Source organism: Callorhinchus milii, unplaced genomic scaffold, assembly GCF_018977255.1.
Source record: "Callorhinchus milii isolate IMCB2004 unplaced genomic scaffold, IMCB_Cmil_1.0 Scaffold23, whole genome shotgun sequence".
NCBI lineage: Eukaryota > Metazoa > Chordata > Chondrichthyes > Chimaeriformes > Callorhinchidae > Callorhinchus > Callorhinchus milii.
This window is the reverse complement of record NW_024704764.1, coordinates 9,466,721-9,480,592: the sequence shown is the minus strand read 5'-3', so window position 1 is coordinate 9,480,592 and position 13,872 is coordinate 9,466,721. Positions and strand designations below refer to the sequence as shown.

Genomic DNA, 13,872 nt, shown 5'->3' with positions numbered 1-13,872 from the left:
AAGACAGAGGATTTTCTGGAGGGTAACAGAGAGAGGAGAGGGGGTGGGTGGGGGGGGAAAGAAGGTAAAATAACTTTTCTTTTTTTTTCTTTTTTAAAAAAATCTGTTTTGCCTGTGTGCGGGAGAGAGAGAGAGAGAGAGGGGTGTGGAGGGGGGTGGGGTGAGGGGTGTTGGGTGGTGGGGGAGAAGGAGGACAGGAAGGACGTGGGGTTTGTGTGATTTATACAGTATTTTAATTTTTTTTAATGCAACTCAAAAAACGATCTGGAGTCGCATCACGTGGAGCTGGGAATGTCCGTGCCGGGGGGGGGGGGGGGGGGCGCTTTTTTTGTGTGCATTAACCCCCCCCCCACCACCACCACACTCCCTTTTCCCCTTCTCTCTCTCTCTCTCTCACTTAAAAAGAAAGGAGGAAACAAAAAAAAAGTCGTCGACTTTCTTTTGTTTGTGCGTGTGAGTGTGAGTGTGTGTGTGTGTGCGCGCGCGACATCTACGTATCTTGAGATATATATATAATATATATATATGTATATGTATATGTCATGAGATGTATACGTGTGTCAATCCATCTCTCGAAAAGATCTGATTCAATGCAGTGCCCCGCGTTTGCGGAGAGAGAAAAAAAAACCGCAAACGAGCAAAGAGAGAGAGAGAGAGAGACAGAGACAGAGACACAGACACAACACACACACCGCAAAGGCAAAGGCGGATCTGAATTGCCCGCTCTGCTCTGCTTTGCTTTGCTCCGCTCTGCTCTGCTTTGCCCGCCCGGCCGCCGCGTTGCGCACTTTGCAAAAAAAAACCCACCCACCCCCCTCCCCTCCCCGCACACACACACACACACACACACACGCATGCACACGCCTGCATACACACGCACGCACATGCACACACACACACATACAGACACGCACACACACACACATACACGCACACACACATCTCTCTCTCTCTCTCTCTCCCCTCTCACGTTTCAGGCGCGCGCGCGCGGTCCCCGGGCCCCCCCCCCTCCCCTCCCCACCCCCCCCCCCGAGGGGGCGCGGTTGGAACGCGAGGCCCCCGGATTCCCGGGGCCACGTTCTGATTTCGAACGCTGCCCCGGGAATCTCCGAAGCTCCCCCCCCCCACCCCCAGCGCGCGCGCCAAACCCTCTCCCCTCCCCCACACACACTCTCTCCCCCACACACACACTCTCCCCCCCCCCCACTCTCCCACTCCCACACACACACACACACACTTTGCAACCGCGAGCGGTCGGTTTCTGCAGCTCAGCTCTCAAAAGAAGAAAGAAACCCCCAACCAAAAAACCACCCCCCCTCCCCCACCCCCCCCCCCCCCCCCCGGGGCTTGTTTTTATTGCAACGTGGTTACATCATGCTCCCGTCTTCCTCCCTACACCCTACAACATAAATATACATATTACATGTTACATACGTGTGTGTGTGTGTGGTGTGTGTGCAGATGTAGAGAGAGATTTTTGTGGGCGTTCGGGGCCCACCAGACGTTACCGTCAATTCGCTGTGTGTATTCGCTGTGAAGTCGCTTCGAGACGTACATATCAAATGCGAGTGTTGTTATTAATACATATGTGTGTGTGTGTGTGTGTTGTTGTGTGTGTGTGTGTTTTTTTTTAAAAAAAAGTCCTGTTTAATCCCAGTGCTGCACAGGGAGAGGTTTATTAGCTTTGTTTTTTAATGAGATTCGGTGGTGGGTTTTTTTGTTTTTTTTATCTATTTTTATTGGAGAGGAAAAAAAAAGGCACTGCTTTAGGTTAATTTTGTCTGATTTTAATTTCCTTTCTGTCTCTCTGTTTGGAACCGACCGTCCGTGCGACTGTCAGCGCTGTCTTGCTTTTTGTATTTATTTTTTTAATCGGAGCTGCAAATAGATTTATGTGGGTAGATTTTTTGATCTTTCCCTCCTTGCTAACTGTTTTATTCCATGCCTTGTATTTTGATCGAGCATCATGCACATTAATTTTTAATATGCGTCTCTGTTGATGTGGGGTTTCTTCTCCTTGATCCACACTGTCTTTTATACGAAAAGTGCTTTTCTTGCTTTTATTCTCCAGCTGGCAAGGTAGGATGATCTGGCTTGAAGTGTTGTTGGGGGAGGGAGGGAGGGAGGGGGGAAGCAGGAGTTCTGGAGATGGAAGTGTCCTTGTAACTGCAATCTGCGATCCCATTCCTGGTGGTCAGAACAGTCCGAGCAAAAAAAAAAAAAAAAATTTAATTCTTCAGCATAACCAGCTAAGGCCGGGCTTTCCAACCACTTTGCCCCGAAACTCTGGAACACTCTTCCTCTATTCCTCCGCCTTGCCCCATCTCCATCTTCAGATCGGCTTGGAAGACCTTCCTCTTCGACTGTGCCTATGGTCACCTTGGCGTCATGCTCCGCCCCTGTCAAGCGCTTTGGGACGCTGTATAAATGCAAGTTGTTGTTGGATGTTGGTGAAAGTTGGGCCTCCTGGTAGAGAATAATTCACTGAATGGAGATGACATTTTAGTCTGCATCCTGAGTTACAAAGCCGGATGTTGTAAGCAAGTTTGTTTTGATACCCTCTGTGGTTGAGTTGGCTTTACCACCATGTGGGAGACTTCGCACGGTTGAGCCCTGAAGAACTTTTGTTCATTTATTTGGACTTTATTTAGCATGATGCAACTTTATTCAAGTCAAATTTTTGTTTGCCCAGAGAGATAATTCCTAAATAGACCATTTGGAATAAAGCCTCCTCATTTCCCCCTTCCCCAAGCAACTGCTCTCATGTGGTCTGTTCAAGCTGGGAGACGCAACACCCCAATTCAAATCTCTGTTCACTTCCTGCTATGTGGTGTGTGCATCAGGAAATTGACTGTGTTTGCTAAACAGGTGAAATCCAGTTTCTGTGATGCAGTATTTTTAAAACAATTGTTCAAGTAGACTATATTTTGTCAAATAAAGCCAATTCTTTCTCCCAATTTATAGCACAGTGTTGCACAACCTTGACAGCATGTGGTGTGCTACTGAGCCAGATGTACTCCAGATCACAGCTGTAATCCCTTGTCTGTGCTAGGTTAATTTGGGCTCTGGTAGGACATGTAACCAACCAATTGGCCTCAGTGTCCTGTGCTAGGAAATTGTAAGACAAACTAGAATGGCATCATCTGATTATTATTCAATGACTCCAGCAGGGAGTGAGTGGGCAGACAGGAATAAGATCCTTCTTGGTTGATTTCTTCTGATGGTTGACTGGCAGGTTGAGACTTGCTGTCGAGGCTCGGAGGTGACGTATAGTGACGAGATGGCACCAATGAAACCATATGAGAGTTACTTCCTTCAGTAAGGATTCAAAACGTGTAAGAAATTGGGCTATTAAGTGCCAAAATGTTGGTCAAGTGTCTTAGCGGCCATTGTTTTGGGGGTCACGGCCACTTGATCTTGGCAGTTGGCTCTGGATTCGTATGAGCGTGTTTGAGCAAGCTGAGGCCCTGAACTTCTAACATACAGTGGAGCTATTGCATGTTGGGTGCAATTTTCTAAGCAAACGGTGGCAGGATATTGCAGGAGGAACAAAAGTGCTGGGGGAAGTTGGGTGTGAAGCTGCTTAGAATTGTGGAATGCTTGCTGTGACACGTGCTTGCCCGTTGCACACTGCGTCCAAGGTCGCAGGGAAGATCCAGTGATGATTTACAAGGCCCTGTGGTATCATATTTTCAAACCGAACCCTTGTGGTGTTTCAGTTTCAAACAGGAACATGCTGATGTTAACTGGGTCGTACCTGCTTGAGATGTTTGGTTATTTATTTTTGCTGCAGATCAGCTGGCGGTTCGATTTGTCGAGCTGGGTTTCTCAGTTCTGTTTTTTTGTTGTTGTTGTCTGTTTCCGAGGCAGTGAGTGAGATATTTTTGCTGCCTCCTATTGGGAGATGTCTTGCGCTTGGTAAACCCAACTGAAACCAGGAACTCCTTGCAAAGATGGCGACCAAATCGTAGAGACCGTGTAGCAGCGTGCGGTGTGAGTGTCTGTTCCCAATTTGGTTTGGTGGTATACCTCCCGATGCCTTCTCCACTTATGGCTCATTAGAGCGGTGTACTTTGCGTTTGAAAGCGATTTGAGCTGAGTAGAGGGAAGTCGAACAGAAAGTTTAAACTACTTTGCCAAAATACAGGGAATTATGCGGAGTGGATTACCCACGGGAGAAATCGTAGGAAGGGTTTTGTCAACAAATTTAACAGGGAACTGAATCGCCATTTGGGGAAGAAATTGATTTGCGGGTGTGAGATAATCTAATTTGGGACCAGTACACACTGGGGGAGGAGTAGAGGAAGGGATCAGGAGGAGTATAAACACTGCCACAAACAACTTGGGCTGAATGGCTTGTTTCCATGTTGACAGTCCATAGATTTCTATGTAATTTGCTCTGTAATGTTTTTCCAGTCCTGTACAATCTGGGGATCGTTTGCATTTCACAATGCTGGGTAGCATCCCAGTAGCATCTCAAAACTGAGAAAGAGTCTGTTTATATTATATTCAGCATTATAGTTCAGATTTATTTTCCTTTCTCCCATCTCCACATGTTTATTTTTTTTAAAAAAAAGTTGTTGTTTATAACTGGTTAAAACCAGAGCATTTATCGAGAGTCTTCGACCTAATCCAATCTTTGTTGGTCATCTTGGCTCCCATTTAGGAAGGCAACTGAATTGGAGCCCAGAACTGAACCTGTTTCCAAAAACTGCTCGATTCTTCAACATGAGTGCTTTGACTTATTCTGTAGAGTGAGGGAAAACTGTCTTAATGTTAATTTGCGATTTCAAAATACAGTTTCGCCTTTTTTTCCCCTTGTCACATATTGGCACCGCACAAATATATATGATGGTTTGAAAATTTGTCTTGTAGGCCTCTTGAAGTCCCAAAAAATAGGGTATTCACTTCACACTGAGAACATAAAGTATATCTTGGTTACTCAATGGATATGGGCAGTATGATACTGAGTCATGCAGATCAGAAATAGCCCAGTTTGATCTCTGCTCATCTAGTTGATCTCAGCCATGGGTATAGTAAGGGCTTGGTGATTGACCTCAGCATCTGGACTAAGGAGGGGAAAATTCAGTCCAGTAGTTCATGCTGAAAGGGGGATTTTGGATGAGGGCTTGGCTATGATGGGTTCACGGTTGTCAGCTACTGTGCTGTCTAGGGTCTCGTGTTAGCAATGGCTGCTTGGGAAAGGCACTCGCAGGCAGCTGGAGCCTCTATATCTGTGGCCTATTGTGAGTCACTTCCTTTAGGGGCAAGGGAGAAAAACAAAGATGATTTTTTTTGTGTGTGTCGCTTCCTGCAGGAAACAAGTGTGCGATAAGGTGTTTGGCGTCTGTGTGATGTGCAAAATCTTAAACTAAGTCTGGATTGTTTTGGATCGGTGTCGGTCATTTGCTCCCGTTGCACATGTCCACTTGGCATTGTGGAACTTAACATTCGAATGAAGGTGGAGCTATAATTATCTTTTGTGTTGTCTGGCTCCTGAATGTAATGGGAAATCTACCTCTGCCAAGCGGCAGTGCTATTGTAGTAGGGCTTGTGCTTGGTTGTTTACATGTCAAATTCCTGGATGGTGGTCAAGGTATGTGAGAAGGAGACTCTTCCCAAAGCTGCCTGGTCAAGGAACATTGGCTGAGCATTTGAGAACGCGAGGGAAGAGCAAAACGTGGAGAGAAAGGAACATTGTTAATAACAACGACAACTTGCATTTAAATAGCGCCCCCATAGCATCCCAGAGAGCTTGGCCGCGGTGGGGCACGGCGCCGAGCTGGGGGGAGGTGTCCATACGCACAATCGAAGAGGAGGCGCGATACGTTTACGCCGCTTCCTTACCCATCTACAGCACGGCTCAGAGGGGACAAAATTCGATTTGGATTGAATTGAGTAATGTTACTCGTAACGTTTAAACCACTTTGAGACTTGATTTGTTTGGCTCTCCGAGAGTTTGTTCTGCAGTTGCCCGCTGGGTGTTCCCCAGAAATGAGTTGAAAGGTTTTTCCAACGCGTTCGGTTACGCCAACTGATTGTTGTACATTTAAATCCAATGATGGTGCAGTGGAGAATCCTAGTGTGGTGGGTGTGGAAGAAATGACTCCTGTTGTGTTCTGTAATGCAGTATTGGTCTTGTCCCACTTCTGCCTCTTTTTTTCCCCAGGGTATTATTCATTTCATACCGTTTATTGTCCTGGCCTCTTCTTCCACCTCTTCTGCCCCTCTCTTCCACCACCATCCCATTCTTTTGAGGCCATAGTAAAGAATGTAACTGTTGGGATGGGAGAGAGGGAATTAGATTGATCTTTTGATCCAGCGCCTGGTCAAAATCCTTCTGGAAAGTGTAGGTATCTGGTGAGACAGGACTATGCCAGCGTTTGATACCTCCTGAAGGCAGTATTTGCCCATTGAGGCCTGCTGTTGTCAGTGGAAAAGTACCTCAGAGTGAGTCACTAACTGAAGAGAAAAATGAGGTGGTGACTAAATTGGTTGCGAACATTTTCTCAGGGATCTGCGCTCTCGTCTTGATGAAAGACCAGTAACACTGCGACTTTTTAATTAAAATGGAAACGCGGGGGGTGGGGGGCAATGAAATAAATGTTTCCATCAGGGTTTCTGAAATGAGGGGGACAAACGACTTTTTTTGAGCCTGTTGCGATTATGTTAGTAACCAAATTAGGTGTAGGTTATCGATTAAAAGAAAAATCAAACCCTTTCATCGTGTCCTTATTTGACTTCTAGGCTAATTTTTGTCTGTTGCATGTTTCTCTACACAATTCTTACACTGCATTTTGTGCTTAGGAATGGAGATCGCTTTTCCTGCCAAGAAAAACATGCTGAATGCTATTGACAAACTATGACTAACAAATTTAACATGTACTCAGGAGTCCAGAAAGAATTTTGAATTAAATATTTGGGTAGAGTGCTCAGGATTAAGCCAACGTTTTCTTTTTGTCCGTCTCAAACCGGACAGCCATTAATTCCACCTTGTGTATCTCTGCTTTTTAAGTATTGTCCAATTTAATGGATTTATGTTGTGACATGTTGCAGGAGGGGACCGTAGAAGGAATTGTAATTGGATTGTAAATTGTGTTGTTTTTCAGGCTAGCAGCAGGAGGAGGGAGTGGAGCTGGCCTCTGTGGTTGGAGAGGCCGGTGAGTCTGTCTCTCAGCGCTGCATGGCTGCGATGGCGCCCGCTCTCACAGAAGCGGCAACCGAAGCTCACCACAGGTTCAAACTGGCGACGCCTTCCTCCTCCCTATCTCCGCCGGCCCCTGCAGACAGCGAGAACGGCAACCCCGTCAACAGCAACGCCAAGCGGAAAGCCTTCGCCGACGACCACGGCCTGGATTTTCGAAACAATCCCAGGAACGAAGATCGGTGCAAGCTGCAGCCTCTGGTGCCCTCGTATTGCTGCCTGGATGCAGCATCTCGACCTCCTCCTCCCCCAGAATCGGTGAAGCTGCAGGCATCGTTCAGTAAGCGCGCTGTAATTAAATCGCACACCATACTGTCCCATTCCTTGCTGGACACGGGCGTGCTTAGGACTGAGCTACTTGGCGGACAACCAGCCTTGGAATTTTCTCCTGGTCTCTTGAAAACGATGAACACAAACAGCACCCAGGCTGCACTGCTGCCTCCCCCACAACCACCAGTCAACGGGTTGGCGAAGAAGTCCAGTGCCGGCCTACGGCAGGATTCTGACCTAAACAATGCAGGGACAGGGGGGAAGCCCCTTCCCTCAATGTTTACCAGCTCTGGGTCCAACCAGCTGGACGATTCTGGTAAGCTACCGACTGAGGTGTCCAATAATAACCCAATGAAAAAGTGTGTGGCCGGGGAGCAGGGTAACTTCAGTAAAGAATTCAGCACTAGCGATGAGGGTTTGCCCAAATCGCAAGCTCCCAGGCTTCAAGAGCTTGGCGGCAATGGTATTAACACTGTGTCCAGATCTTCAACACAGGTCTCAGCCAGTGGGGTTTCTGGAAGTACTGATGGCGGAAAGAAGTGTTCTGTCCCCAGAATAAATCCTGTTAGCATTAGCACTCTGGATACTGAGGTTCACAGTCGGACATTGGTGGCTCAGGCCAGGCAAACGGAGATTGAGAGGAGGGCATGCAGGCTCCGGAAACGACTTGAAGTTGTTCAGGCGAAGCAGGTAGAGAGGCACGTGCAGCAGCAGCTGGGAGGGTTCGTGGAGAAGACCTTACACAAGCTTCCGCATTTGGACTGTCTGAAATACCAGGACGGGGCCCTGCGTAATCAGCAGTCCGTTTTTGCCCGAAAGTCCGACTCTGCTGCGCGGAAAGGAGGCGAAAGCACTTCGGAAACGCTGGCCAACTTCTTCAAGAGCATCACGGTGTCGAAGGGACTGGAAAAGTTTGTTTCGAGCTCCGATTCCAAGCTACGGTTCACAGAGAATGCCTTTGACTCGGATGTTACGGAGAGCAGTTCTGGCGGCGAGTCTGACATTGAAGAGGAATCGTTGAGCTCGGTCGAGGTGGAGCAATATCACACACCGCTGTGAGTAACACCTGAATGATGGCAGTGTTTTGACATGAGGTGAAGAAGTAATGCCGGGGAACTGATTGTCACTATTTTAGTTCCTTTCCGAGTTTACAATGAGAGGCGTTGGTTGTCGCACTTCTTGTCACTCACCATCCTTTGTGTTTTTGAGTACTTGCATCTCTAACTATGGAAAGGTTTCATTTAACCAGAATATTTTGGATGAGGCTTATTTTCCATGGTCTCTTTACTGGGTTTGGGGATCCAAGGAGAGGAGGGTGACTGAGGGGGAAAAGGAGTATTGCCCTCAAACTGAATATAGTTGCCATAGGGAAACCTTAAATGTTGAACAGTAGGCTGAGTGTTCCTGCTTTGACTGTTGTGGTGTCCTGTTTCTGATCGACTTAAAACTCCGGTTTAAAGTACTTCGTTTAAGTAGTAATAAGGGAGTGGGAGCAGGAAACGTACATGCTATGTCAGGAGATATGGCTTTCGTGTGCAGACTCGCAGGTCCCATTGTTACCTGGGTGGGTCTTGTTTCTCAAAAGAACCGAGGTATTTTCCCTTTTTTTTTTGTTAAAGGAATACCAACGTTTAGAACACTGCGCGTGAATCTTCTGTCATTTGACGGCGGCTGTGTTTTGGGGGACTCTCTGGGTCCGTTCTTCACCAGCTGCTGGGCACCTGGGTTTGTCAGGGAGTGCAGTGCCTAACCTTTATTATGTAGATGGTTCGTGCCAGACTGAGATGGGCCTGGATTTCGAATGGTGCAATGTTAGCAATGACTCCCTAATTTATCGGACACGTTTAAATCCTGACAGGGGGATGGAAATGTACAAACTTATTCGTAATTTTATGTGGTTGTAGTTTCATTAACCTTCTAAGAATATCTGGTTTGGGAGGGTGGGGGGAGAGGTTGCTTGCCACAGTTAAGCACAGCTCGAGGCAGAGATGTGTATGGCCAATACTTCAGATTCCTTGGTTTATAAATCCCACTACTTGCCAGCTGAATTGTTTACCTGCTGTACCATTTGTAAATACGCAGTGCCTGGATGATCTTCGTTTAATCTTTTCCGTGCATACAGATGATCATGAATAATTACCTTGTTTGCCTGCTTTGACAGGTGGAACAGTTCACAAGGTTTACCAGCAGCTCGTTACACTTTGATTTCTTGGGTGCTTCATCGCTGGATGGAGAGGTGGAGCAGTTTGCATTGACCCCCCCTTTCCACCCCAGCTTCTGAAGATGCTTTCACTTTGTGCTATAGTTCTACGGGCACTACCCACCTTCTTGCCAAGTTTGCCATTCTTTTGGGTATGACATTAGACTGGGTTTGGAGGATTGTTGAATCTGGTGTCTTCACCTAGTCAAGCGGTGGAAGCACGCATAACACACGGTGCTGGGTGGAATATGTGTTGTGTTGCTTTGAGGTGTCAGTGGGAATCTCCAAACACACCTGGTTAATGGTTTGCACCAGTAAGTAGAAGCATTAATTGTTATACCAGAAAGACAGTATATTTGGCTCAATAAGGCTGTGCCACTCGTGATCTCCCCGTGAACCACCTAATATAATCCCACTCTCCTACTCATTTCCCCAACATTTTATTTTCCTGGCATTATCGATTCAGGTTTAAGTTTATGTGCTCCTTTTCTCACTCTCTCTCACACACACTCTCCTTCCTACCTGTGTAGACTCTTGTCAAACCTGTATTCTTCAGCAAGCCAACACTTCAGAGTGTTTGGCATGCCTACGGTTTAGCCGACTTAATTCCGTATTCCATTCAGTCATTACTTGCTCATATTTTCCTTTGTTAGCTTTCATGGATGAAAATACTGAGTGTGAACAAATGATGGTGACTCCCTTCAGTTCTGTGGGAAACTATGGGTGAGCTAATGTGCGGTTCTGCATTGGACTTTGAATTGAGGTGTTTGTTCACAGAGCTTGGGCTATCAACCCCCAAAAATATACAGTCAATTCACTCGCTCCCTCCCTTCCCTCCCCTCACCCTGACCATTTCCCCGCTGCTCGGGTCCTGACCCAACTGTCCAGCGCCTTGGGACGTCCTCCCGGCGTGAAAGGCGCTCTATAAATGGAATCTTGTTGTTGTTGTTGTTTACAGTCTACTCCGTGAGGTGCTCTGAGACGTGATAAGGCGCTGTATCAAATCTATTTTATAACGAAATAATCCTGGTTTAACATTGTTTGGAGTTTCAAATCTGTTTACTGCTGTTCCTTCTTTCACTTCCCTTTCTTCTCCCTCTCCTCCCAACCCCCACCACTGCCGCACACAATGGATTTACTCAGCTAATAGGGGAGTTGAGTTCCGAGATTAAACGATAGGGTTGTCTAGTATTCTTGCCACTGGAAATACGTATAGATGAGAACGGGAAGAGGCAGAACTGAAGGGTCAGCAACGACAGCTGTCTTAAACCCCTCTTGCACTCTTCCCAACTGAATTGATGATCGGTGTTGGGTCGCCAGAATGACTCCCAAAACAGCTTTGCCTGCCCGCAGAATCGTGAGCCAGTCAAACATTCTGTTGGTCCCCTAGGACTCCACGGGCAAATATTTGGCGTACAAGTTTCTGCGACAACTTAACTGAATGTTTCTGATACCCAGGGTACATTTGAGGAAAAACTAGGTATCAGTGTGCCGCGTTGGACTTTTCTAACATTTGTGAATGCAAGTGCTGGAGATAATGGGACCAGTTCCATCAATTGTGATCGAAAGCTGTTCTGTAACTGGTTTTACGAGTTGCTGACTCTGCTAAGTGCTGAGAATCTTGTGGCCGTCTCCCTGAGTACAGACGAGTCTCTGGTCAGCATCTTCACTTTCCCTCGGCTTTGGGCCATTAAGTTGGAAGAGTTGCCGCGTCCTATAATTGTGGAAAGATTCTCCAGAATTGTAGGAGGTTGGTTTGGAGTTCAGTGAGCTTCAGTTCTGTGTGTGTGTGTGTGTTTGGGTAAAACCTACTGCTGCTAACAATTCATTTATATACACCTAGTGGCGTAACAGCATGCAGTCGGAGATAAATGTGCTAATCTATTAGATGCTTGAATAATAAAAGGTAATGTTTGCATTCGATATCAGATCAAATGTCTCAAAGCTCTTCACACTATGGCCTAGCGGGAAGTGTAGAGGGCGGCCATATCTGTAGCAGAAGTTTCACACGTAGCAACTGTCAATTTGGGATGGAGACTGAAGATCCAGTACAAAAGACTGCACCACCAGAACTGCAGCATTCGCCGACAATCCAAGGAATAGACAAGGACTTGAACTACATTGCGGCCCATCTGACCAGTTCTGTCTATTTTTGGGGAAGACCTGAGCTCATGTTCTGGTGCAGGTCTCAACCTCGTGACCGAGAGGCAAAAGTATTACCGAGTGGCCCAAGGAAGGAAGGAGGAAGTGAAATGGGGAAGTAAAAGGTTTTGCCGAATATAAATGCTTTATTCCCTTCAGGCAATTTCCAATCTAGAGTGCCTTCTGTCCTGTCCTGTCCCCAAAAGTAATCATTGGTCCTTGTCAATTGTGGTTCTGTTTCAGTCATTTCTGGTTTAATTTGATATTGCAGTAAGGATTTGTGAGCGCTCTTAGGAGGTACGTGCACCCCAGGCGAGGGTGTGGATGTGAAATCGGTCAAATCGCACAACAGAACTCACTATATTCCTGTGAAGCAGCATCTTAATACAGCATCTTAATTCAGTCTCTCACATACTGGATTATTTGTATTCCATCTGTGGGTTTTTTCCCCCCCCCCCCCCAAGTTTTTTTTACATAAACCGCAAACTGCCTTGCTCATGGGAATGCTCGGGGTAACCCACTATTTTTTTTCTATCTCTTTCCTGTGGGGAATGGTCCAACATTCTGTTTGCTGGTATTTTGAGTACTTTCCCCACATGAGATGTTGCTCTGTATTGTTAAAACCTTTTGAGTTTCCACTCTTGCGGAGAATAGAATAAACTGCCTTTGAGAAGCAATATTGTCTTGCTTTGCTCTGGCTCGGACATTTTTCTAGTAGCTATCTATTGAATGCTTATGCAGGTGAGATTTTCACGTTCTCTGTAGTGATTATCTGGAATAAGTAAACGCAAGATTTGGCTTCACAGAAGATTACTCTCAGGTTAAGTATCCTTTCCTGTTATCCAGCATTTTGTGAGCTGCAATTAACTCCCTTTGATTTCAGCCTTCAGAATACTTTGACAAAACCTGTATCACAGTAATTGTAGAATTACCGCCAACCCAGGAGGCCGTTTTGCCTCAAGTGCTCTTTGAAAGTAAGTGTCCTTGTCCCATGTTTGGATTTTAAATATGTCTTACAATAATAATTTGGTCACTTACTCCACGACTGTTTGTGGGACACTGCTGTCAGCAATTGGCTGTTGCGTTTCGCTCACAAAATATACAGTCGATTAACTTCACAGTATATTCTGTGAACCGCTTTGAGACGTCTCAAAGATGTGATAAGGCGCTACATTAAATGCAAGGATTGTTATCATTTATGCCCTCTAACAATCAACTCGCCGACCAGTGAAGGTAATTTCTCGACCTCAAAACAGCTTGTAATTTTGAGCAACCATTTATGAATCTTCGCAGCATTCTCTGTTATAGTGTTAGCGTGGTGGCACTCTGCTAAATAAAGGCTGCTTTTGTCCCAAAACATTTTTCTAGGCCTGATGAAACCCTGTTGCACTCGTGTCTGCACAGTGAGAAATGTAGGCTGGCATGAGGCAAGCGAATGCTGAGTCATGGCAGTGTGCGTTTGGAGAAAAGTGAAACTTATTTTTATAAAGCCTAAATGTCAAAGCGTCGAACTTCTTCACAGTAATTGCTAGTGTGTGCTGTGACTATATTTGTAGAGAGAACTTGGCAGCCATTTTGCACACAAGTAAAATTTGAAAAACAATCCTTGCATTTGATATAGTACCTACCACATCATTGGCGATGTTGCAGCATTTTGCAGGATATATTATAAAGTGCAGTGAGCGGCTTGTAGATGAGCACACACTGCCCTGTGAATGACCACTTTTTTATTGAAGTAAAATCTGGAGGATTATTAGCTGCGAGAAACTCCCTTTTTTTTTTCTCCGTAGGATCTTTAACATCCACCTGAACAGGTAGCGAGCTCACTTTTGACGTTTCATCTGAAGTATGGCACCTCCGATGACGTATTTATTTTGTGTTTTTTCGTGTGAGTGGCAACTTCTGTGTGAGGAAAAACAATTTCTCTTCAGTTTCCATCATGTAATATCCTACTTGATTCAGGGACTTTGGAAACTCTCGTTTCTTTCTCACGTTTTTGTCTTTAGTCAAGAAAATCACTTTAATTGGGACGAGTTTTCACTATACTGTTGCTAAA

The 13,872-nt window shown here is 45.9% G+C and overlaps 1 protein-coding gene across 2 annotated transcripts in view; it reads left to right on the top strand.

Moving 5' to 3' along the window:
* The window catches only part of kansl1b (KAT8 regulatory NSL complex subunit 1b), a 67,429-nt gene that overhangs the window by 11,245 nt on the left and 42,312 nt on the right, over positions 1-13,872 (top strand). For both annotated transcript variants that reach the window (XM_042343358.1, XM_042343357.1), the window contains one exon: positions 7,110-8,529. In XM_042343358.1, the coding sequence (XP_042199292.1) occupies positions 7,184-8,529 (1,346 nt within the window). In that variant the 5' untranslated portion in view covers positions 7,110-7,183. The remainder of the gene's footprint in view (positions 1-7,109; positions 8,530-13,872) is intronic.